We start from the raw sequence: 25,854 nt of genomic DNA on the forward strand, positions 1-25,854 counted from the left end.
GACACCAGCATCTGGGGTCACTGTGGGGGTCTTGTGTTTTGCCCTAACGGCCCCTGTGACGTTAAGCAGGGAAGTGATGCACAGCCCTGTCTGCTTAGCAGGGCAGGCTTAGCGGATGCCGGGCAACCAGTCAGAGGCTGCAGAGCTGGAGGATGGGGGTGACACTAGCCCGGCCCCCAGGGGTCGGGAGTGGGAGCAAAGGTAAGGGACCTTGAGCCCACACCATCCCTTCTCACCCTCTTCCTTCTCCGAGCGTCCAGTGGCCCCTTTATCCCAGAAGACATTTCCGAACGGACCGCCGAGGGCAGGTGTTGGCAAACGGTGGTCCACAGGGCAAATCTGTCTTCCACTGGTTTTTATAAATAAAGTTTTATTAAAACATATCCGAGCCGACTCACTTGGGTATCCTCTCCAGCGGCTTCCATGCGCTGGCTGGGTGGTCACAACAGAGATTGTGTGGCCCTCGAAGCCCGAGATACGTAGGCGCTGCCGGGCCCTTTACAGAGAACTTTTGAACATTTGCCTGTCCCTGACCTCAGCAAAATGAACGTGGAACACATTTTCAAATAACCAACCTATGGGCTCAGAATCTTCCCGGCATTTAAATGTGTTTAATTCCTCTGAAAAATGCTAAAGCATGCTTTTTTTTTTTTTTTTTTGGTGCATTTTTTTTTTTTTTAAATTAACATCTGCCCTTAAGCTTTGACTGGCATATAAGAACCTCGAATTACACTTTGGTGTAGAAATGTCCAGGCCGGAACTCGGGCTTCGTCGATATTGTTCGTCTGGATTTGCAGTTGCGATGCTGACGTCTCCCCGTGGGTTGTTTTACAGTTTATCCTGTCTCTGGAACGCCTGGTTTTCTTTCCTCCGTTGAAGACGATCTTTAGGGGGCCGTCTCTGAAAGCAGAGTCTGTGGGGTCCTTTGCTGAATAATTTTTGTAACAGTTCGCGGACGTGCAGATACGGAGCGGCCCGCTAAGCCTGACGCCAGCCAACGCCAGAGCGGGGAGCGGCAAAGGCGGTTCTCGGGATCCTCCTGGTCCTCCTCCCTGACCCCATCCTCCTCGCGCTTTCATTCCAAGTTCCAGACTCCACGCAGCCTTTTCAGACTCCCTCGATTTACAGATTTGAGCTGATTTTCACTCGGAGAACTGGCCATATGTCTGGCAGACACCAGCGACCATTGGCAGAGTTGTGGGCTTGATACTAAACAGATGGGCCTTCTCATCAGATGTGCTGGTTTTTCCACAATAACTCGCGAGGAAGAAAGAAGCCGCTTTAGTGCTGCCGTGGTCTCTCCACGGGTGTCGGGGCAGAGACGGTGCCCGTTGCCTGGTCTTCGTATTTGCATTCTTGCTGTGTAGGGGCCTCGGGCGGTGGGGGGAAGCTCAGGGAGGTGGGAGGCTTTGAGGTCCAACTTGTGCAGAGGTCTTAGAGAATCCCCGTTCTCTTTGGGATGCAGAATAATTGGGGACCAGACGTTCATATTCCAAAAATGAACTGCCATGAACGCCGCTGAGCAGGGGCACGTTTAGACTGCTTGCTCTCACGCCTACTGCTCCAAGTGCATGGTTGCGCCAGGCCGGGTGTGGTTGCGGCTGTCTGGGCGGCAAGGGGTTGCCTGATTAGCCTGCGTACGAACGGAGTCGCTTGCGGCAGGACTGCTCAGAGCCTTTGCTTGCTGTGATAATAGGTGGCGGTCCTTCGGGGAGGGCTTTTCATGCACATGGTGTGTTCTGGTGGGCCTTCCTCCACAGAGCATCTCCCATGTTGGGTTCCGGGGAACTTGGGGAAGCCTGTTGTCATGCCCCACTGGTGAGCTCTGCATCCGAAAACCTGGGCTCCCGGGCCGGGCCTGCCGCTCATCAGCCGTGTGACTTCCTACCCGGGTTCCCTACCCCCCACAGCGTCCTCTTCCTAAATGTGCGATGGAGCTGGAAATGTAGTCCCTGCCTCCTGGGGTTGTTCGCTGGGACCCAGGACGCCGAGGAGTTTGCCCCCCCCTGCCCCGCCCCGGGCATTCAAAACTGCCTGCTCCTGCGATCAGCTTCCGGGGCCCACTGTTCACTCAAATGCGTAGCAGGGGGGAGGCAGCAATGCTTAGGAGCCCTCATTATCCCCCGCCGGTGGGGGTGCCCTGCCAGTGGGGGTGCCCAGGTGACCCAGGTCGCGGTGCTAACCGGTGACCTGCATTCTGATTCCACTTCCTTTTTCCCACCGCAGGAATCAGTCATTCATGCATCAGTTCGCTCACTCCTTCATTCATTCACTGCACGTGCTGGCAGCCGTGCCAGGTGCCCGGGGAGGGTGCGGGGAGCCTGCTGTGGGGGTGCCCAGGGCCCCTGTGCCGGAGAGGCGGTGGCCTCCCCCCCGGGGGCTGTGAACAAGCGCAGGTTCCGCTGGGCAGGCGGGCAGAGCTGTAGGAAGGCCTGCAGAGGTCCTGGGAATGCAGCCACCGGCCCTTAGACCCTTAGACGTTCCTCTCTCCTTTTAAATGGATCCACCCTTCTTCCTGCCTCCCTGCCGGCCCCCTGCCCGCCCCGGGACCCCTGATTCCTGGAAGGTGCTGGGGTGTGGCCTGGTTCTGCCTGTATTCATCAGCACTCCCCAGACGTCCTGCTCCTCGGTGGCTGCTCAAGAATTTTCCAGGAGGAGTGGAGAGGGTCAGACTAGCAATACTTTCACCTCTGGGAGACTTAAAGTCCATTTTGGAAATTTGGTTTTTGGAGGCTGAGACCCATTCTGGGTGATGGGCCAAGTAAAAAACCCAGTACTTCTTCCCAGACGGCCGTCAAGCCACATCTTTTGCAGCCTGGACACAGGCCATCGGTCTTTGACGCCAGACGCCGTGATTTTGCTCTGTGCTGCTCTGACGACGGTCTCCGCTCCAGCCCTGTTTCCACCCCGCACCCTGTCTCCCTGACAGCAGTGCGGTCATGGTCTGCTCCGCGTAGTCTGGTGCGGGGGGCTGGGACGAGGCGCTTTGCGGCTGATGTCCTGACTTCCAAGCGTACTCTCACCTTAGCTGCGTGACCTGGGAAAATCATTTCATGTCTCTCTGCCTCCGTTTGCCTCCTGTGATGTGGGTGATGAAAATAGTGACCAGCCGCCTCCGGTCTGGCTAGGAATGGAATGAGCTGGTTTGTGTTAGGGGCTCTGGATGGGCTTGTCACATGACATAGCAGGTGCCCGTACATGTCCTGGCTCTGAGGAGGACTCTGTCTCAGCACCTCTCTGGATCCCTCCCTCTTTTCTGTGCCGGCCCGCCACCCTCACCCCACCTGTCCCCTCTCCCAGGGCCTCCCTGCCTGCGGCTGTCCACACACGTGACACTCTCGAGGCCTGGTCCCCTATGCCTGCCCCCCTGCAGGGCTTCTGTCTTGGTCCCACGCAGCCCTCCCCCCGCCCCTTCCAGAAGCCCTGAGCTCCAGCTGATGGTGCTCGGATCCAAGGGCACAGACCCACGCTGGCCAGGGGGTGACACCAACGACGACGCAGCATTGTTACTTTTTCTCTTATCGATATACTTTCAGTTAGAAGATGATGAAGAATATATCATCTTTATATTGAAATTATGTTCTTCCAATCACGTGTAGTCAGGGCCGTGGGTACTAGAGGGCAGTCTTGTGCAGGTGTATTTGCGTGTGTGTGTGTGTCATTGATCGGCACTGCCGAAGGTTGGCATCTCCATGCACATCTCAATTTCCCATGTGGAGATTTTGCTGGGCTTTTTTTGAACCTCAGAGGCTGGGGACGTCGGGTCGTGCTCCTCTCTGCCGTATTTCCCGTGCCCCACATACCACGTCCTGTCACGCTTTGGTGGATTTGCACTTTTTCTTCAACTCCTTGTCAACCTCCAAGGCCCAAACCAAGTATCACCTGCTGCCTCCCCTGCGCCCCCAGCAGCCTTCTGAATTCTCACCGCCCCCGGCCCCCACCTGGCCCCCCAGGTCACCCAGGCTGGAAGAATTGCGCCCTCTGCAGGCATACCCCACCCCCACCCCCGACGCGGCTCTTCCTGGTGATTGCAGGCATCCCGGTTTTCTCCGTGGTCAGCGGACCCTGCAGGGCAGGGGGCTGTGCAGCACCTCTTGCTCTGCCTCACACCCGGCAGGTGCTTGTCTCGTAGGAGGCGGTCTCGGCGTATCGCCCGATGGAGTCTTGTGGGCAAGGAAGGCTCACTGAGGAAGCAGAAGCCCCGCTCTCTGGCCCCGGATCCCACGTCCTGATCTACGTTCTGAAATGCCCTCGGCGTTTCTCTCTGTGTGTCTTCCTGCTGCTCCATGAGCAAGTGAGCTTTGTGCAGGGCGGCCCTGGCTCTCCGCAGGCCTCGGCTGATGCCCAACGGATGAGTCTGCGAGTGAGTGAATGGGCACCAAAGGGGCATTGGTGTTCTCTGATGGGGGGGGCTCCCGCCTTCCCCACGAGGCCGGCAGCTCTGCAGGTGGCGCCCAGTAATCATGGGGGGGGGGGTTGCCTTCTGTGGTGTTCTGAGGAAAGGGAAAGGGAGACGGGAGCCAGTGGATAGAAGGTGAGGAAGCAGGAATGCCCCAGGTCACAAAGGAGTGGACTTTGGAGTCAGATGGACGGGGGCCAGATCCAGGCTCCAGCCCGGGGGCTCCACATCCCAGTTCCCTGGCCAAGCAGGTGTTTCTTCGAGAACCGCCTGGGGACCAGGCACCAGTAAAGATGCCAGGGGCTGGCGGTGAACAGACGGCCACAGCTCCTGTTCTCAGAGGGCTTTGTGTGTCCCGGCGGGAAAGACAGGGGACGATGCACAGTACGTCCCAGGATGAGAGCCAGGAGCCATCAGAGCTGGGATGGAGGGGTGGGAGGAAGAGAGGAGCTGGCCCCGTGCCTCAGCCCGCGAGCCCAGTGAGCTCAGTCATGGTGGCGCTGCTGTCCTTCCCTGCCTTGTTCTAGAACAGCGCCTGCCTGTATGTCTGTGGGCTCCACCGGTGGAAGAGGTGGGCAGGGTTGGTGCCAGCGGACAGTGAGGCCCCCACGGGACCAGGAGGGCCTTCCCCTCCAGGTGTCTCACATCAGTGGGTGGCCTGCCTGCCCCCTCCATCCTTCGGGAATGCTGGGAGGCCCCCCTGCCCTGTGGCGGCGTGTGTTACTTCCTCACACAGATGTGGGGACACACTTTTCATTAATTGCTAATGGTTCACAGGTGGCAGAGGTGGCCCTACGATGGCACCACTGTGTTACTTAGAGGCCAGAGGATCTGCTAGTGTGTCCGCACCTCTGGGAATTCTCCATAGCAGGGTGTAGGGGGAAAGGATGGGGAGGAGGAGGAGGGTGGGGAAGGAGAGAATGGGGAGGAGGAGGAGGGTGGGGAAGGAGAGAATGGGGAGGAGGAGGAGGGTGGGGAGGAGGAGGGTGGGGAGGATGAGGATGGGGACAAGGAGGAGGGCAGGGAGGGAGGGATTAGGGAGGGGGAGGAGGATGGGGAGGTAGAGGATGGGGAGGAGGAGGAAGTCAGGGAGGAAGGGGATGAGGAGGTGGAAGGTGGGGAGGAAGAGGATGGGGAGGAGGAGGAGGGTAGAGAGGATGGGGACGGGGAGGGGGCAGCAAGAGGGTGGGGAGGGAGAGGATGGGGAGGAGGAAGGTGGAATGGATGGGGATGGGGAGGAGGGGGACGCACTGTCCCCTCTGCACCCTCCACTGCTTCAGGTGAGCCCCAGGGCTGCACAGCCAAGGACTGGGGCCGTCCCAAGCGCTCAGCTCCCCCCGAGGCCAGGGCAGGGGCGAGGATGCAGGACAGGCACCCCCGTCCCTGGCAGCGAGGCAGGGAGCCAGCCAGCACGTGAACCAGTGCCCAGGTGGAGCCCCTGTGTCCTTCACGACCGCCCGGGGCCGGTGTCCAAAGCGTGTCACGAATGTTGCAGTCATAATGGTGACAGAGTCGGGGGCCGAGCTGAGCGGGTGGGCACCTGGCGGTCAGCCTGCCCTTCGTGCCACAGGGGGGTGGGCGGGGAACGTGCAGGACACGGAGGTGACCAGAGCTGTGTTCATAAGGTGGCAGGGGACCGGGGGAGGCTGCTGAGAACTCCGTGGGGCATCTGAGGCAGCTGCAGGTGGCCTGGACCCAGGTCCCCGAGATGTGGGTAGCCCGAGGGGTGGGGTTCGGGGTCGGACACATGGCTCCTTCCACGTGCTGCTCCTCTTTGCTTCGGCTGCCAGGGAGCTCGGCCACCATGTGCCCTCCTCGGGGCCCACGTGCCGTCTCTCAGGCCTGTCCAGACCTCCTGGATTTCTGCAGCTGCTCACCCTGGGGGCCCCGTGCTTCTGGGAACTGCCGCCTGCCCTCCGTGAGGTATAACCCAAGTGAGGACAACGGTCCCTGGAGGCTGGGGTGTCGCCACTCCCTTCCCCCAGGATGGCAGCTCTTGGGGCCACTCCTGCCTGGCCTCCGGGGACGTGGGGGCGGCTTGGGCTCCCCGGCTCCCCGGCCCACACTTCCTGGGCGCCTCCTGGGTGCTGGGTGCTGGGCCCACCCATGGAAACAAGCTCAACCAAGTCTCTTTCTCTAACAGGACACCCCTAGGCCTGTTCATCCACACGGGTTGCTGTGTTGACCGCCTGTGGACAGTCTCCACCCGACAGTTAACTCCCCTTCACAGTGACAGAGTGGCTGCACCCCCCGGGTGGCTGGGATGGTCCTGCTCTATGCCTTTCGTTGGTGTCCTCCTCTTGGAGATAACTGTGCATGGTCACCCCCAGAAGCAGCTTGGAGATCCAAGGGCGGAGGGGGGTCCTCTGGAGTCAGGCCGCTCAGTCAGTCATGCCCGACGTCCCGCATTTCCTCGCTCCGTGAGTCCACGAGTGGCCCACGGCTCCGAGCCTCAGTGTGCTCACCTGTACGACGGGTATGATCATAGTCTGCATCTCAGACCTGTTGTGAGGTGAACTAAGGCAGTTCTGACCTGGAATACGCAGGGACTAGGTTTCACGCCGTAATAATTCTTGCGTCCCTTGTGTCCTACGAATGACTGCAAACTGGTACCGGGAGGCACCTACGCTAGCAGCGCTGGTAACCCGAGTGTCTGCACAGTCTTGAAACAGAGATGATGTTCTTTTACATGGGCCGGAGCAGACGCTCAACGAATTGTGTCCGAAACGGGTTTACCCAGCCTTCCAGGCCCCGTGACCCCCTGTGGTCACCCTGAGTCTTCCTTCAACACTAGGCATTGGGGATGGCCGTTCTCTTTATTTTACAGAGGAGGGAGCTGAGGCTTAGGGGGGCGGGGGCCCTGCCGTGAGCCCTGGGCTGCCGACAGGCGTCAGACCTCGGGGATGGCCTGGCTGCTCCTCGCCGGGGCCGCGCATCCCCGGGGCGCTCATCATGTGGGGCACAGGCTGGGTCCTGGGGCGCCCGGCCCATCGCACGGCCTGGCCCCGCTCACCATCCTGCTACAGCCTCGCCGCAGCCCTGCTCTGCCGGCGTCCCCTGCCTGCCCCCCACAAGCTTCTCGGCTCGGGAACCTCAGGCTCCCCGCCCCTCTGCGCGGCTAGCAGCGAGGCAATGAACCCACTGGGTGTGGAGGAGTGTGCGTGTGTGTGCAAGCGTGCATGAGCATATGCATACGTGCACCGGGTGTCCTGCCAGCAGCCGTGCTGGGGGCACCGCGAGTGTCTGAACGTGTGCCCAAGGGATCCTGAGAGGTGAAGGCTTCGGGCACTGGGGCCCGGCCCTGCCCTGGGGCGGGGGGAGAGACTGGAGCCCTCCCTCCAAGCGGCAAGCGGCGGGCACTGGCCTGAGCTCTGCGTGAGCTGCGCCGGACTGTGGCCGAGCAGCAGGCGCCGCGGGTGGCTCTGTCGCGGCTCCCCCAGGTCGCCTGTCCTGTCCGCCGCCGCACTGTTTTCTGTTCCAACTAATCTTCTGTCTTAAAGTGTGAACACACCCTACGCTGCTGAGGGCCGGCGCTGAAGCTCATGTGTCCCGCCCGCGGGCCCCCAGTAGCAGGGGTCCTCCGACGCGACGTGGGAGGGCCCCGGACCTGTGCTCCGCACAGACGAGCAAGCTCAGGGGCGCAACCCCCTTACGCGCCTCGCTGGCAGATGCTGTGTGAGTTTGCGTGCTGATTCTTTTTTTTTTTTTTAAAGATTTGATTTGAGAGAGAGAGAGAGAGAGCGAGCGCACAAGCAGGGGGAGAGGGAGAAGCGGACTCCCCGCTGCACAGGGAGCCCGACGTGGGGCTCGATCCCAGGGCCCTGGGATCATGACCCGAGCCGAAGGCAGATGCTTCACTGACTGAGCCCCCAGGCACCCCACGTGCTGATTTTCAGGACTTAACGATTTACGTCAGCCGAGCTGCATCTCTGCAGCCCAGATCTGCTTTATTTTCTTCCGTGTCGGTACACGGGTCACAAGGGAAGGCCGGTCAGTGACGTAGCCAGTGGCCTGTTGATGGTACCAGTCCCTCGTGTGTGACAGACGCACTGTGGGCGTCCTCGGATGTCCGTGTCTGTGTGTCCCCCAGAGTGCAAACACGGCCTGGTTTTCTGAGCAAGGGACCCGAAGGAGGGTCACTTCCCTTTGCCCGTTCACGGACCAACCCCTATTGCAGCTGTTGTGTGAGGACCACGGCCAGGCTGTGCTGAGGTCCGAGACAGAGAGCTGATGGCTGAGTGGGAGGGCAGGCCCCCAGGCTCCCTTGCTGCTCCCGGATGCCTGAAGCACAGGTAGCCTCAGGAGCCTGAGGCAAGGCTCTGAACCTCGTCTGGGACAGGAGAAGGTGGAGGTGTGCAGAGAAAGTCAGACTTAGCCGGGTAGGTGAAGTGCTTACAGCAAAAAGCTGAGGAGAACAGCATGGGTGAGGGGCATAGCATGAGCAAAGGTCCTGGGGTGGGAGAGAGTTCATGGGAAATTTGAGACGTCTTCACATTGCTGTGGCCAAATGCCAAGTTGCAGGGTGGGTCCCGGGGGGAGGGCTTCCACTGGAGGGAAGTAGAGCACCCAGGTCAGGTGCTGGCTCCCATGCGAGTGAGCCCCAGGGTTTGGAGGGTCATCAGTGGCCCCTTGGGTGAGCAGTCACCTCGGCAACCTGCCCCCCTGCGGAGTCACATAGGAGTGGTGATCACCCTGGTGTTCCCCTTCCAGATGAGATGGACCAAGCCCCCCCAGCGCGCTCCGAATATCTGGTCTCAGGGATCCGCACTCCCCCGGTGAGGAGGAGCAGCAAGCTGGCCACCCTGGGCAGGATCTTCAAACCCTGGAAATGGAGGAAGAAGAAAAACGAAAAACTGAAGCAGACGACGTCCGGTGAGCATGGGGGACAGGGAGCTGGCGCCTGGGTCATCACGCTGCTCGGTGAGCACGTCGGCCTCCGGCCCCCACGGGAGGGCGGGCTGAGCTCTGTGGGCCCCGCTGGCAGGAGCTGTTCCACTTCTCAGGTCACCTCCATCCCCGGTCCTGGTCCCGGGACACACCTGTCACCCCTCACCACCCAAACCCCCGGGGCGCACCAGTCTCGGGGTCCCTGCGGGGCAGGGTGGGGCAACAGGCTCCCAACACTCTCCGATGACACTGGGCCTGCGTCCCTGGGAGCCCCCCGGGCGGATCGGAGGGTCAGGGCCCTCCTCGTGGCCTGGATTCTGGAGGCATCCCTTCTTACTGGAAGCCCCAGCCAGCCGCTCCCCACTCCCCCCGCAGAGGCTGCCCATCGGGGAACTCCCACCCCAACGCCCGCCCCCCCAAGGGCCCAGCAGCTTCCTTCCCTCACTCACCTGGGGCTGCGTCCTTACACCCTGCCAGTCCCTGCTCGGTGGGAAGTTGGGCTGTGCTGGATCACAGATGACACCTGTGGTGGGCCCTGACATGATAGTAGCAAGGAGTGACCAACCGAGCCCTCAGAGCCAGTGCTCTCAGGGGGGCCTGCCCATCTCAGGGAGGGGAAGCCAGTCCAGGTCACGCGGCCGGCAGCCCACGGAACTGGAGTGTGAGCCCTGGCAGCCGGGCTCGGGTCTGGCTCCCGCGTGACAGGGTGTCCTTGGTAAATGGGAAGGAGGTCTGTGCCCCGAAGAGCAGACCTCAGGGGAGGCCGCATCTCTGCTCCCGCCTGGCCTTGCCGCTGAGCTGGAAACAGTGAGAGCTGTGCTGGTGGCAGGAGTCCGGGCCCTGGGGACCGGGCGGGAACGTGCTGGTCTCAGGCTGCTGCCGTCCTGTCCCCGGAGGCCCCGGGCCCGTCTCCTCCCCCGCCTCTGGCAGTGCAGACTCCCGGCTCCGAGGATGGCGGAGACACAGCCCTTGGCGGCAACAGGTCCCTCACTCACACTTTTTATACATTTTACAAATAATTTCTTAACCCCCACCCCCCGACCAAGAAGCTGATTGGCCAGTTCTCCTTGTTGAGCATGAAAGCAGATCGGTGTTTCTGCAGGGATCCTGAGCGCCTCCTGTGTGCCAGGCACAAGGTGGATGGGGCCCCAGGCCCCGTGCACTTAGAGCTTTCTGCCCAGTGGGGAGTGGGGCCGCAGACCAGTGAGTGTGGGCACAAGCCCGTGAGATCAGGGCCCTGGTGGGGCTGCAGAGATGCTGAGCAGGTGCTGGGGAGGAGGCGTGGGGGCGTAGGGGGCGTAGGGGGGTTGGGGGGTGGGTCTCACTTTGGGCTGGATGCTCTGAGAAGTCTCCGGTGAGGAGGCACCGTTGAGCCCAGGTGTAACAGGCCTCTTGAGAAAAGCAGGGAACAGCATTTGTAGCAGAGGGAACAGTTCTTGCAAAGGCATGGGGGGGCCAGAGCATGGTGACATGTGTGACCTTGGGAGCCCCTGATGTGCCCTGGGCCAGAGAATTGGGGGGGGGGGTGAGCTGTGCAATCTGCGGACTCCACACCCCAGGCCCCTTCCACACTGTGCTGCAGGTGAGTGATCTGTAACCTCATCAGGATGCCGTAGGGTCCCCGCAGGTACATTGAAGGCCTGTAGGTTAATGCCTGGGGTCCTCACTTGGGGGCCCTTTATGAGGCATTTGGAAATCCGGCTACATTTCATTTATTCTAAACCACTCGTCCCCTCACAGTGTGGGATATTAGTTATTTCAGTATCTGGGGTCCCCGATCTCACAGGCACTTAGCACGAGATGAAGTGAAATCTAAAGGTGGTTTAAAGAAACAAGGTTAACCGAGGCCCGGGCCGGGCGAGCACAGGCAGCGTCCCGAGGATGGCTCCCAGACGTGCTGGCCTGGGAAGTGGCCCCCGGGCTGGAACCTGCTCTGGAACTGCTCAAACGGCTTTGAGGGAGGGGGCTTCGGTGGTGGGGGCCAGTCCCCTGAGAGGCGGACAGCAGATCCTCACGGCTGCCTCTTGGGGTCGATGAGAGGCTCAGGAGTCAGGGCAGGCGATGTTCTGTGTGAGCCGCACCCCAGTGAGCACCACCCAACGGGGTCCCCTGGGTGCTGCTCACCCTTGTCTGTTGGACCAGATGGCGGCTTCTCCACTCACCCCTCCCAAAGTCAGAGTTCAAGTTCTCTGCTCCGTGCACACTTCTGGCACCTGGAGATTGGACCTAAGGAAGGATATCGTGTTCCCTTTGCCCAGAAATGTCTTCCTCCTGATGGTGTTTGGGTTCCCTGTTGGTGCTCGGCTCTCTCGGTGTGAACACCTGCAGGGAAGCCAGCCCTGATATTCGAGCGCAGCCTGGGTTTCCCCTTGGTTCTGGGTCATTCCACTCACCCATTTAGAGATGCTCATTGTCCGGCTCCCCTGTGCCTGCTACAAAGTAGGTGCTCAGTAAATGCTTTATTAGTTCTAATCATTTGAACAGCCCCGTTATCACCACCTGCTCCCCACTAGAGCTCCCTAGATCCTGGAGGGAGGGGGCCTGGGTTGGTTCTGCTCCCCAGGGATGCCCCAGCGCCCGCCCTGCACTGGGCACGTAGTAAGTGCTCAGTAAAGATTTGTAAATAAATAACTTCGTTGCCATTACCTGTTTGCCCTCTGCCGCTAGTCTTTAAGCTCCGACGACGGGAGGGCCGGCTCTGTTCGGTGTCCCCCACTGTGGCCCTCGGCAGGCATTTGGAAACCAGGTTCTGTGGTAGGCAAATAGTTTTCTGGAAAGATAACGAAGAGGAGACTGTGCAGCAGAGTGAGCCCCCTGCCTCATGCTTGGGGGCGAGCTGCCCGGAGGCTTTGAGGAGAACTGGCTCCATAGGGTTGGTGTGTGTGTGTGTGGGGGGGGGGCGCTGGCCCCTCCCTCCCTGTTTGGTGACTTCTTTGAAAGCTTTAACCTGGGGTTTTATTGGAGAGACCTCTGGTGGGGCGGGAGACTGTTCTGTGAGCAGACGTCAAGAGCTGCCAGGATGTATTGAGCAAAAGATAACAGGACCCACAGAAAAGTCCCCCAGGGTTCTGGGGGCGGAGAGATGATGCGCTCTTGGGCCGGGAAGTTAAGGAGCTTTAGGCGGAAGGTCAATGGGCAGGAAGTCCACTTAGGGAAGGGTTATCCAGGCCTTGCTCTTCAGCTGAATCACAGGAATGACAGCTCAAGCCGTCCGCAGAATGTGCTCTCCTGGGTGAGCGTCTCTGCAGCACTGTGCAGACCGCGTAGTGGGAAAGCTTGGGGTCCCTGGCCAGCACCCAGCCTGGCAGCCCCCCGCGCCCCTCTCTCCCCCCATCACCTGCTGTAAGCTAGATGCTCACCTGCGTGTCTGTGTGTTGTGCAGCGCTGGAGAAGAAGATGACCGGCAGGCAAGGTCGGGAGGAGCTCATCAAGAAGGGTCTGCTGGAGATGATGGAGCGGGGTAAGTGGGGCCACCACCCTGCAGATGATGGAGCGGGGTAAGCAGGGCCACTACCCTGCAGATGATGGAGCGGGATCAATGGGGCCACTACCCTGCAGATGATGGAGCGGGGTCAATGGGGCTGGCACCCTACAGATGATGGAGTGGGGTCAGCGGGGCCCACAGAGGGTGGAGTGGCGATCGCGGCAGCGGGGCTGGCCCTGGGGAGGCCTCCGTGGTGGCTGGTCCCCCATGGGCCCATCCTGAGGCTCCGGGCCGCCTCTGCTCCAGGGCACGGAGCTAGGAGCCCTCATCTGTCGACGGTGGCCAAAGGCTTCTTGCTGTGGCGGGGCCGGGGTGGGCTGGCCTCGTCCTGCTTCCCCCGACTACGTGGTGGCGTCGGCTTCTGTTTCACGTCTCCACCATTATCCGTGATTGGGGCAGGTTACATTTACCCACGCGGCCGTCTAGTACCGCTGCCAGCCCTTCTGGGCGCTGACCCGCCTCACCCCTTCCCTGTGCTCCCGCCCCCCACCCCCGGCACCCCCTCCGCGCGTCCTTGAGAAACACTGGCTGTTGCTGCCCACGGTTCACTCAGAGAGTTCTGGAGCTCCCCACCTGGTCTTGGCCTGTGCGTGACGACGGGGCACAGACGCGGGTCCCGAAGCGCACCTTCCATCCTCCCGTCTCTGAGACGCGGGGGGCAGCAGACCTGGCTGTCCCGGGACCTCCCTCTGCAGCCGGGCCACGCTCTTGCCTCCTGATGGAAGGGGCCTGGCCTGGGGGGCGGCTCCCCGAGGCTGTGGGGGCGTGTGGAGCTCCTGCCCCGTTGCCATGGTCCCTGTCCTTTGGCTCAGGCGTCAGGACCAGGATGCGCAGCAGGCCCTGCCCCCCCCCCCCCCCCCCCCCCACCACCGGCCCGGCTGCTCTCCAGCCCAGGGTGCTCTCCGCCCTCGTTGCTCTTCAGCTTGGGAGGGGAGCGTGGTGACGGGCCGTGGTGGTGGGAAGCCGGCACGAGGAGCTGCCCATGCCCGTGACGGAACCTGGCAGCCCGTCCTGCAGCATTGGGGTGTTGACGTCCGACTCTCAGAACTGGGGGATTGTCACCTGGCCCATTTCATCGGGATGGGACAAAGCAGCTCCGACTCTGCATTTTGAATGTCACCAGCAAACCTTCCTTTGGAGCTTGGGGAAGGGGAAGGGGAAGGGACGATAGCCCCGCATCCGGCCTGCTTGTCTTCTGTCCTAGAAAGTCTTATCACCTGTGAATGAAGAGGAAGCAAAGATGTGGGTTTGATTCCTGTCAGAAAAATAGAGGCGGGTGCAGAACTGAAGGGGGGGGGTCTTCCAAGGAGAGCTCTGCTTTAACTCGGCTCTGAACCGTTGTGCAACGTGTCATCTGAGGGACCCAAGGGCCTCAGGGAGCAGGTGGTGTCCGGCGCTGGCCCCCAGCGTGCCGTCGCCAACCCCCACGTTAGGTCACACTCCGGTCGGCCGAGTGAGGACGAGCCGGGAGCAGGTGGGTCCCACACACAGTCCTTCCTCGGGAGTTGAAAATGCGCTCGCCGACTGATGCCCCCGGAGGTGATCCCACAGATCCACATGAAGTCAGCTGCGCTGAGTGCAGTGGCACCCGAAGAATGGGACCCGGGCCTGGCCCGGACAGCGGGCGAGGTCTCAGTGGGAGCCCGGGCGGTGGCGGAGCAGGCTGGTCCTCAGAGCCTCTGGGAGGGCCCTGGGGTCAGGGGGCAGAGGGGGCGGCTTGTGTTCTGCGGAGCTTTCCTGTGTGTGCAGGGACCGTGGGATCTAGGACGGGTTGGCAGCAGGCCCCTGGGGTCAGTACTGCCCTGCGGTAGCACCCCAGGCCCCTTGCTTCGAAAATGCCTCTTCCCGCTGGGGGCCAAGGCCAGCCCCAGCCAGGCCGTATGCGTCCCTGGCGTCCTGGTGTTGCGATAACCCGTGTTCCTGCCCGTTGCCAGGCGTTCTTGGAGGGGTGTGGAGCCGCCCCCTCCCCTCCTGTGGCCTCTGTCTGGTGTAGGCTCGGAGGTGAGTCCCCCTCCCAGGTTTGGCTAAAGGACTCCTCCTCCCCTGCCACCACCTGTTCCCAGCCAGGCCATGTGTCTGCAGCCGGAGCGCCTCCCCGTGGCCGGCTGCACCTGTGCCTTCACACCTGGCGGGCGCCTGGGTGCTGGGTGTGGGTGACAGGGCCCCAGGCCCCAGAGGGGCCCCCACGGGCTCAAGCACGGGCCCTGCAGAGCTGCCCCAGACCTCACCCTTGAGCTTCACGGGCAGGACAAACCCACGTGGACACATGCATGCCCCCACAGCTGTCACCTGGGAGTTGGCCCACAGGGCAGTCAGCAGCATGAGGGTGCGAGCTGGCTCCTGGGCAGGGCCTGCGGGAGAGAGCCCGAGAGTCCCCGGGGGGTGTTTTGTGATCCTATTGGCCTGCGCGTTTCTGAGCAGTCTGACCCAACTCCTCTTTTCATTCCCGAAAGTCAGGCAACCTGCTGGAACCTGGGAGGGACCCGTGGGTGCTGCTAAGGAGCGTAAGACGTGGACTGGGCTGGAGGCGGGGGAGGTGACCCGTCCCCCACTCTGTCTTCCCTGCTTTGGCCCCGCTCCTGTGACTCACCAGGTGACAGGGGAGAGCCAGCCAGCATCCCGGCCCCTCCACTCCCTCCCTCGCCCGAAGCAGCAGGTAAGGACAGGAGCCTACACATCTTCCCTGTATGTGGCCACTCGGCCTTTTTTCAACTGAAGGAATTTCATACTCTACCACGGGGTAGAAGAAGGACATCCTTGTCACCCTGGTGCTGTGTTCAGTGACCTGAGAGCCACAGGGTTTCCTTCCCCGGGGGGCACTGGGCAGTGACACGTTGTCAGGTGTGTCTGGCTTCCGTGTGGCAGGAACGTGGGGGCAGCGTGTGCGTGTGTCTGCATGTGTGTGCACACGGGGCGTGTGCGTGTTGGGGGCACGCTCCCTGTCCCCGCGGCTGCTCCGCTGTGTCTCCCCCCACAGCCCTGGGGGAGGGGGAGGGGCGTCCGATGGAGACCGGGCCAGGAGGGAGGGCTGGCTGAGCAGCGAGGCTCAGGGGACAGCCACCCACAGCTCCCCCCGCCCCAGCCAGCGTCTCTTAGCAACGGCCCTGCCACCAGCGCTATTTTGGGAACCGTAACTTTGATTGAACATGATTCTGAACCGGAGCTCGGAGCACAGCCCGGGAGAGTCCTGCAAGTGCCCGGAGCTGGGCCGCAGGTGGCGGAGGCCTCCAGCTGCACGTCGGGTGGAGCCTCTGCTGAGCCGGCTCCGGGCCGCGGACCCTCAGTGTTGTGACCACTTTGCTGTCGCTGATGATGATGGGGGGAGGGGGGCTATTGTTCCAAACAACAGCGTCCGTCACCGGCAGCACATGGCCTGTCCTTCCTGAGAATGGGTGTCCGCCTCTGCAGGCGGCGGGCCGCAGCCTCACCCGGCCGAGTGGTAGCGTTCAGCTGGCACGGTGCTGCAGGGGCCAGCCGCGTCTCTGGCAGGGCGCAGCTTCCCCTCCAGGCTGGCTGTCCTCTGCCCCCGGGGACCGAGGAAGCTGGCGGCAGGGACCATCACAACCGTATGTCAAGTACAGGTGAGCCCGTCCTGAGCAAGGGCTCGAGAAAGCACGCTTTAGAGCTGGACCTTTGCGACACTTAATCGTGTCCACTGGGTGTGTTTTCCCAGCTTGCGTCCGGGGCTTTTCCTGGGTCGGGGTTGGTAGGCGGACCGTGGCGGCAAGTCTGCGGGTCAGAGCTGGCCCAGGACCAGTTTTTGTAAGGCCCTTGGGCTGAGTATGGTTTTTAAACTTAAAACTGTTTTTTCATAAAAATAAAAAAATCAAAGAATTGCAGTATGGGCCCTGTGGCACGTGGCCCACAAAGTCTAGAATATTGGCCACCTGCTCGTCTGGATCCTCTGGTCAGGTGACACGGCTGCACAGGTGAGACCTTCCCAGCCCCAGCTCTCCAGACCTCAGCCTGGCTGACCTTTCTGCCCTCCCTGGGAATAGGTGGCCGTGGTTACAACTCCCGTCCCTGGGGGGTCACATGCCGTGGCCTGGGCCCAGGTCCTGGGTGCAGTGAGCACCCAGCCTGTTGCTCTCACGTGGGCACATGCGTCCACTCATGGGGCCGGACTATCCGTCATCCTCGTCAGACCTCGTCAACAGTAGTAATGATCATTGCAGGCATGAGAAGGGCCTGCTTCTTGGCAGGGGCATTGTGTAGATTAACTCATTGAATTCCCACGTGGATGCCACGAAGCCTGTAGTGACATCATCATCCCCGTGGTAGGGGCGAGGAGACTGAAGCCAGAGACGTCTGCCATGGGATGGGATGTGTGAGCAGGGTCCATTCTTGTCCAACCAGGGCACTTCTGGGGGTGAAAGGGGCCTTGTTGGAGGACAGGAGGGCAGCAGGTGGGAGTTGAGGCTGGCCCAGATGAAGGGAGCCCTGACCCTGAGATCGACCACCTGCACTCCCCCGCCCACCCCAGGGATGGGAGGCAGCTCTCCTGAGCCAGGCTGGGGACCCACACTGCCGTGTGCACACATGCAGGTCATGCTGCCGCTCTGCACGTGGTGACCACCTGGTGACCCAGGCACGCTGGCTGTGGGACCTGAGGGGGCCGTGCAGGGGCTCCATGCCCTGGTCTGCATCTCAGAGGGGTGATCGTTATCCGTTGGCTGTGACTCCCAGCTCCGACCTGCCATCTGGTGGCCGTGTGACTGGACCCGTTCATTATGCCCCTGATCACCAAGCCTGTCTTTGGCAAAATACAATCCTGGAGGTGATCAGTCAGTCCAAAGCCAGACCCTCAAAGGTTCCAGCTGAGCCCCAAGCAAGGAGAGGCACTGAGTCCTCCTTTCAGCCCTATTAGGAGCCTGGGGTCACTTTTTTCTGAGGAGGCCACCTGTCTAGAGCTGCTCTGAGCCCCCTCAGTCCTTGGCTGTGCTCCTATCCCTGGGCCTGCAGCACCTGAGAGTGTGAGCCAGCTGGGAGCCAGCTGGGGGAAGGAATCGACTCTTCTTATTCCCTGGGGTGGGTGGCAGAAAATGGTTTGCATCCTAGGGGACCGAGGTGCAGCAGTGGGCACGGAAGCAGGTTGGTTACCTGTATCCACAAGAATGTCTCGTACCAAACACCTGCAGTGCCTCGGGTAGTCGTTGTTTGTCATCCGGTCTGGGCTGGCCTTGCTGGACAGGAGCAGCTCCGTTTTGTACCATCTGCCTCTCGTCCCCCAGCCTGCTGGCCAGGTGCATCCTAGCAGTGAGGCAGGTGGTGGCTCGATGGTAGGGAGGGTGTGAGCACTCTTGAAGGCATTGCTGCTTCAAGCCTGCTGAGGCCCTGTTGGCCAATGCAAGCCACGGGCAGAGGCCATCGTGGGAATGGGGGGCACTGCCGGGTACTGATGTGGGTGGCACAGTCCCCCACAGGTGGGTGCTGTACAGAGGCCAGGGGGCTGGCGGAATAGCAGCCTCCTTAGGACGAGCTTCCTTAGGAATACTGGATGTGGAGAGGGACTCCCAGGAGGTGTGGGGAGGAGACACCGGGGTGTCCTGCTGGGGCCTGGGATGGCACGCTTCCCAGGGAGGCACCTCACGTGAACGAAAGCACGGAGGAAGGGAGATGTGGGCTCAGCTGACACCTGGATTTCCTTGCAGATGCTGAAAGCAAAGCCTGCACCCCTGATGGAGGGCCCCGAGCCACGCAGAGTGAGCCGTCCACCCCCAAGCAGGAGACGCTGACTTCAGAAGAAGCCCCACCAGGAAGCCCTTTGGCCACTGGGACAGACCAGTCTTCCCTGGATGAGCCGCTGTCCTTGGACTCCCGTTCTGACGATGCAGGTACTGGCCGTAGGCCGTGCAGGGCTGAGCCGCTGCCAGGATGACCATTGGCCTGGGGTCCCCACCCCACCCCACGCCCCCACCCTCCCAGCCCCATAGTATCGTGTCCTCAGAGGCACAGCCGTGCTCTGGGCTCCGAGCCCCGTCATGCTTTCCTGTGTGGTTGGGTTTCAACATTCGCCAGAGCGTTTTTCTCTACTGTCTCTTCCCAAGCTTGGCACAGCGAGGAGGTGTAGGTGCTTGAGGGTGTTCCCGGGTGGCCTTCCCATGTGCATTCCTCCTGGGACATTTTTGCCTGCCTCCGGGAACTTCTAAGCAGGAAGATTCTCTCCAAGGGAGCCAGTGTCCTGTGGGAGCAGCTTAGTTGAGCCCGGAACCGTAGGGCAGGATGAGGAAGAGGGACCTTCCTCGTGGCCTAAATCCTCAGCAGGTGGCTGCCTCGGTGCCCAGAGCCTCCAGGTGCTGGCTGGGGTGCTAAGTGCCATGCTCCTCATGTGCAGGGCTCTCTTCATCACCTCTCCATCAGCTGTGCTGGATGAGCTGCTCGAAGCCTCATTTCCAGCCTCCTTTCCTGGTCAGGGTTGTTTGAAGGGAGGAGGAGCTTAGTGCAGTGTGTGCCACCCTGGGTCGTTGTCGGGCTCGGTCGGGGCCGTGGTGCTGGTGGTGGTTTTATTTGACTAGACCGGGGCAGGTGCCAGCTGAGGCAAAGGTGGGGAGAAAAGGAAACCAGACACGAACCCACCAAAGGAGCCTGTGCGTGCTTTGAAATATCCACCCCCTCTTCTGACCCGTTAGCATTTCCTATGGAAATATTCAGGGGGGCCTCACTGTCGAGTTGGAAGCTCTTTCCCTCGTAAAATTTGCTAGCTATGAATACATCAGGCACGGTGTGGGGGCTAGAGGTCAAATGGTCCCCACAAATGTGGGAGATTGGACATCCAGGCCATGTGGAGGGGCATGCCGGGCTCCGGTGGCTGGTGGGTTCTGGGCTTCAGAGCCAGGGGGGCATCTGTTCTCTGTGACCTACTGCTGAACACGGCTCGTACCTCTGCCTTTCGCCGGCTGCCCCGGCCAGTGAAATCCCTCCATGTTAGCAGGCCCCTGCTGAGAGGTAGGCTCTGCCCTAGGTCCTGGGGGTGGCTGGACCTCTCCAGTTTCACCGCAGCTTAGGGATATGGTAGGAGTTTGGGTCTGAAGGGTTGTCACCCTTGGATGGTCCCAGTGTCCTCAGGGTGGACTTCATCAGGGTGGTGCTTGGTGCGATTCCACCCGTGGTCCTTGCAGGTGAGCCCGCCCTTGGCCACGGAGCCTCCCGCTCTGCCAGGCTGCTGCAGGCAGCTCCCCTGCTGGGGCCTGGCGCTTCTCCGTGGCAGGCTCCTTCTGCTTGCTCAGCTCTGAGGAGCGTGCATGCTCCCATCAGCGGCCCCACTAACCTCAGGTGCTCTTTCTCTACGTGCTTGGTTTAGGGATGGGTTCTTGAGAGCGGAGTTGGTCTGTTGAGACTTGCTCCTGGGCAGGATGTGCTGGTGGGTCGGGAGTCATAATGGTAAACGTGTCTGGGTCCCGTCCTCCCAGACTGATGGGAGAAGGTGAGCAGACTTGCCGACCCCCTTGAGCTAAAAGCACATGATGATGAGTGTGCATCCTCGGGCTCCTCCCTGAGCCTGGGCGCTGGGGCAGCCCGGGGGCGAATAGTTGGTCAGGTAGACGGCCAGGGAAAGAGCCTCTGGGATGCGGGAAAACATTTGCAAAGAGTGGGAAACAAGGTCCACAGGCTTCTTCTGCACGGAGCCAGCTGACTATTGTTGCCTTTGTGGGTCAGAAGGTTCCTGGTGGTGGGCACCACTGAGCTCCACGGGGTGGCCCAAAAGCAGCCACAGAAGTGCTTGCGAGAGCACGTGGCTATGTGCCCACAAACCTTATTTACAAAAGCAGCCTCTAGGCTGGGTTTCTGCGGGCTGTGGTTGGCCAGGGAGCAGGGCAGACACAGGACTTTCACAGAGTGAAAGGTGTGTATGTGTGGCCAGAGCCAGGGCAAGCTGGAGAGAGAGAGAGAGAGAGGGGCGGAGGGCCCTTGGGACCTGGGGATGACAGGAGAGGGATGGAGGGGGAGCCCCGGTGGATTTGCGCTGTAGGAGGAGCACCGGGCTGCGGGGTGAGGCCTGGGGAGCAAGCGAGACCACTGTCCCTGGTCCATGTGAGCCCGCGGCAATGGCACCTCCTCCATCAGCCGGTGTGGGTCCCGTGTCCCTGGGGTGTGAGAGAGGAGTTGACATAAGGTGGCATGTGGCAGATCTCTAGAAACCTTTTTAACGGTGATGTTTATTTTCATTAACAAAAGAGGAATGGGTTTCCCGTTGAGGGCAGCGGAAGGATTTTCTCCTCCTAGTCAGCAAGTTCAAAGGAAAAGTGTGCATTCACGTAAAAGAAAGGGCAGTGAACCAAAGTACAGGAACGTGGATAAAAGTCTGAAATCTTTAACGGAGGCCGGTTGTGGGCGGCGTGCCGTTCCCAGCACCACACCTGCATTAGCTCGTTTGGCCCAGGAAAGGCCCCTAGGATATTAGCACCGCTGTTTCCCTCTTTCCCTCAAGACGAGAGGGACGTGCAGAGGTTCTGTAACTCAACTGAGGGTACAGAATTAGGGGATTCTGAGCAACGTGTTTGACATCAGCCGAGCCCAGCTTTGATACGAGGCTGAACTGTCAGCCAAGCTGTGTGACGGCAGAGAAGTCGCTCAGCCTCTCTGAGCCTGCGTTCTCAACTCTGAGGATCATGTCATACCATCCCTCGGGGGTGCTGAATTAGGTAATTCCCAGGAATCCCGTAACGCCACCCTGACGTGCCGCGAGTACTCCATAAGTGTTTGCTGCTGGCGATGGTTCCCATTGTCCTCACGGTAAAAGCATCTCTTGGGCCCTAATGCATTTAACACGCAGGATCCAGGCCCACAGATGCCCCAGAGGCCCTGCCTCTGACACACATGTGTTTTGGGATGTGGATCTGCATTTTGCTACTGAGTCAGGACACTGCCGGGCTCTCCGGCAGCCCTGCAGGCCTGGAATCCTGCGCCGGGAACGCTGGCCACCACTGTGACCCCAGATCTCTGTTGGGAAGGCTTGAGCAGAGCCCTTCAGTGAGGGGACGCATTATAACCTAACAGCATTTAAACCCACTGCTTGAAAAATTTCCAGTCCACATTTGAGAATGAGGAGCTTCCATAAGAATCTTCATGTGCAGCTAGCTGCTTCCCAGCCTTCAAAGTTGGGGCCCCACCCCCTGGTGACCTCTTTGTGGGCTTCAGCGTTACATGGTGAATGCCATGCCCCCCACCACCCGTGGCCTCCCTTTCTGTGGGTTCATTCCCCGCCAGCACCTGCGGCCTGGAAGCAGATGCTCCTCCTGACGTGCCGTCAGAGGGTCAGCGGCGGGCTAGCGGCCTGGCACAGGCCTGCGCCATCCGCTCCCTGTGTCTCCTCACGTAGGCTCCTATCCTGTCCCGTTCCGAGGAGGGTGAGTACAGCACGATACGCTGCCTGGAGAGAGCGACCTCAGTCACAAAACCTTTACCAGTGTACGCTGTTGTCATTGTTCTTGTTCATCTCTCGCTGTGCTGGATCTGTAAGCCACACGTCTTCATAGACGGGCACGTAGAGGAAAAGACCCAGGACCTGTCCGGTTTGGTGCTGCCCATGGGTCCAGGCATTCTTCGGGGTCCTGGAACGTATCTCCTGTCAATAACGGGGGAAGGGGGCTGCTGCTGTAGTTAAAGCGTGACCGGATCCTGGGTCTGTAGGGTCTGGTAATCTGATTCTGTTCACCTCTCATTCTTATCTCCGCACTCTGCAGCTCAGCACCTAAGGGACGCGGGCCCATCCGTCTGTGCTGTCAAGAATGCATAACAGAGAAAGCTGGATTGATTGATTGATTGATTGATTGATTGATTGATTTGAAAGCTGGATTCTAAGTGGCAACTTTGTCAGGGGAGTGCTCGAGCCCCGGGAAGTGCCTGCCTAGGTTCTCTTCTTGGCCCTAGGAAGTTCATGGAAAAGTCCAGGGGCCCGGAATGGGATGACCTTGTGTCCCGGGAGGGAATCCCCTGGAGACGTCCTCTATGGTATGCTGTATGTTCCGGGAGATTAGCTACTTCTTCTTAAAAAGGAGGCTTCGTGCAAGCTTTGCTGGGGGAGAGGGAGGGACCACATGTCCATGTGCATCAAGAAGCTCCTAGCTTCAGAGGACACCGCTGCTTGGCCAGGTGGGGCTGCAGCTTCCACAGACTGCAGTGTGTGTTTGGAGGGGAGAAGAGGGAGAAGACACCAGGAATGTCTTAGGAAAAGTCCCTGCTGTCAAAGATTCCGACCATTGTTTTCTTTGACTCTCTGAGTTTGGCGGTTAGGGTTGACTTTGAACCCTTGTAGATGGGGTGATTTTGTTTTTCCTGGTTTAATTTAGATAGTGCTACACCAGCTACATAGAATTCCCTAAAAAGCCCAGAAGGATCTGTTGTTTTAACTTTAAATGGGATGGATGGGTGTTCATTGTCGGTGCTGCTGGGCAGGGGCTGAGCTCTGCTGTTCCCATAAGTGCGCTAATTCAAAAGGCAAGCGGCATTCAGTAAGCATGTACTGTGTTCATTGTATTTTTCTTAACAGCCCTATTTTTTTTTTTAAGCTGAGAAAGCAGAGGCCCAGAGAGATTGTTACTTATCATCCGAGGCCCCAGAGCCCAGAAGTGGTAAGCTGGAATTGGATCCCCAGACATGCTTTTAACCGTAATACTCTACGGCCTAAACTAGTGGCAAGCAGGAGGTACCCCTTCATTCTGCTTCTGGAATGCTCTGGAATGTGAGTTGTCTCGAAGCAGAAGAGGGGATGGCGAACTGCAGGCTATAGGTCCGACCTGGCTGCACCTGTGTACGCACGCACGCCGTTGCTTCTGTGTCACCTGAGCCCTACGTTGAGGTTTGTAAGGTGACAGAGGCGCCTTGGCTGAGAATTCAGCTGGTGAGAAGCGACCTCTGCTGGCCAGCGGAGCGCACGAACCGCCCCCGAGGGAGGATCTCAAATGTGGGGAACGTGTCAAGCCGACATTGTCTTCTACATTTTTAATGGGTGTTAACGTTTTAATTTCGGCAAGATTCCAAACTACAGTGGTAGCTACACACTCACATGAGCGTAGAGGAAGATGCAGGCTGGACGAGCTGTTGAAGCACCACATTCCCAGCCTCAGGGACCCCAGACAGGTCAAGGACCTAGGGGTCCGTGTGTGACGAGCTTGGGTGAGTTTTGCCGGTAGATGTTGGAGGAGATTTTGCTGAGACCTGCTGGTGTGTTGAGTCCTGGGGCTCTCAGAGCAGAGGTGGGGGGCCTGCATTCCACCTTGGGCTGGAGGGGAATGGGGACGGCTATGGGGCTGTTAGAAGCTTACCCTACAGCCTGTGGTTGAGGAGGTGTGAGCTGTGACCACCGACTTACTCCTAGAAGCGTGCAGCTGCCCTGTCCAGCGCAGCACTCACTAGCTGCACGGCTACTTAATTAACTAAATGAAATTTTAAAGAATTCAGCTTCCCAGTCACGCTGGCCACCTGTCAGTTGCTCATTGGCCACATGTGGCTGGTCGCCTACTGAAATGGACAGGGAGGAAGCCTTTCCAGCATCTCAGAAAATTCTGCTGGACGGCACTGGGCATGAGGGGTGGCACACATCCACTTTGGGGCACGTCCACTTTGGGCACAGGCAGGGAAGTTTCGCTGTTTGAACTGGCCAGCCTTCTGGAGCTCGCTGCACCAACAGAGATGCTCGGACCTACAAAACCCTTTATAGAAAAAGTCTGCCAACCGCTGGTTGAGAGAATGGATTTGGGGCAGGGGGTGTGGTAGGGAGGGAAGGAATCTGGAGGCCATTGCTGAGGTCCAGGCAGAGGCCATGGAAGCTTGCACGGGGAGGCCAAGTGGACATTGCTGAGAAATGTTTGGGATGTGGAGCAAATGGTATTTATCTGGGAATTACATATAGAGGACAAGGTACGGGGTGTCCAGTCTGGCTGCACAGCTGGAGAGCTGTGTAGGAAGCGTGGTGAGGGTGGGGATCTGTCTGGTTTAATGCCGGGTCTGTGGCTCCTGGAGGGGTGTCTGGACCGCATAACTGTTCCAGGACATTTGCAAGATGGGTTGACGGATGGATGGATGAGTGTGAGGGAGGAGGTGACGGGGGAGGGCTTTCCCCTGGGAAATCAGGAGATGGCTTTGGGAATGTTTCATTTTGTCCTCCTGACCTCCAGATGGAGATGTCACAGTGGCCGAAAACGTATGGGTCTGGAGCTTGGAGAGAAGGTCAAGGGTCAACAGAGATTGATTGATTCTGAAGCCAGAGGACTGGATGGGAGAGTCAGAGCTGTGGACTGAGGGCTGGGTCCTGGGCAGCCCACATAGAGCTGGCGAGAGGCCGAGCAGGTGCGGCCAGTGTGACAGGAGGGAACTAGGGAACAGGTGTCTGGAAGCTGAAGAGGAGCATGTTGAAGCGAGACAGGACCGCTGAGACAGAGCAAGTGGACCTGCCCTGGCTGACGTGGGTGTGGGGACCTTGATCTGGGCTGCCCCGTCCGCCCATTAACCTATCCCTTGGCAGCACAGCCAAGGGACCCCGTGGAGTCCAGGTCCTACACTGCTCATCTTGTCCAGACCCCCAGGACCTGGAGGGAGAGACTGGCCTGTTTGCACCTTGCAGGACCCAGGCTTGTGCCCTGAGAGTGTCCCAGCCGTGGGGTTAGCCGTGGACGGTAAACAGACAGAAATGGTAATAACATGGGGTCTGCAGGATGTGCAGCACCTACTTCTCCAGTTTCTTTGAAGTTCTCCAAGGGCAGGTATCAGGCCAGCACCGTGGACAGCGCCCACCCAGCCGGCCCTCCAGAACCTTCCCCATGGTAATCCCATGCTAGGACTTCAGGACCAGCTCTGCCAAGCTGTTCCTCATGGGTGTTTGTATCTTCCTCCTCAGCTGGTTGTAAAAAATAAGATGAGATGTGCAGCAGGCACCTGGCACCATACTGGGCACCTGGGGCATGCTCCGAGAGGGCAGGGAGTGCTGGGATCCCAGGTGGGCATGGGGAGGGGACCCACCTCTCCTATCAGGGAGGAGGAAGGGAAGATGAGGTTTTAGGGATAGTTGTGTTTGAGTCAGGCATCCAAGAAGAGTGCCCCCACCTACCTGGAGGCCTCAGTTTCCCCTGGTGGTGAGGCTGCATGA

General features: G+C 59.9%; 1 protein-coding gene across 3 annotated transcripts in view; it reads left to right on the plus strand.

The window, feature by feature from the left end:
• Positions 1-25,854, plus strand: part of PHACTR3 (phosphatase and actin regulator 3) — a 210,263-nt gene that overhangs the window by 108,644 nt on the left and 75,765 nt on the right. For all 3 annotated transcript variants that reach the window (XM_072801613.1, XM_072801615.1, XM_072801614.1), the window contains exons 2-4: positions 9,110-9,271; positions 12,669-12,746; positions 18,422-18,604. In XM_072801613.1, coding sequence (XP_072657714.1) covers positions 9,110-9,271; positions 12,669-12,746; positions 18,422-18,604 — 423 coding nt within the window. The remainder of the gene's footprint in view (positions 1-9,109; positions 9,272-12,668; positions 12,747-18,421; positions 18,605-25,854) is intronic.

The sequence above is a fragment of the Canis lupus genome, chromosome 26 (assembly GCF_048164855.1).
Source record: "Canis lupus baileyi chromosome 26, mCanLup2.hap1, whole genome shotgun sequence".
Classification (NCBI taxonomy): Eukaryota; Metazoa; Chordata; class Mammalia; order Carnivora; family Canidae; genus Canis; species Canis lupus.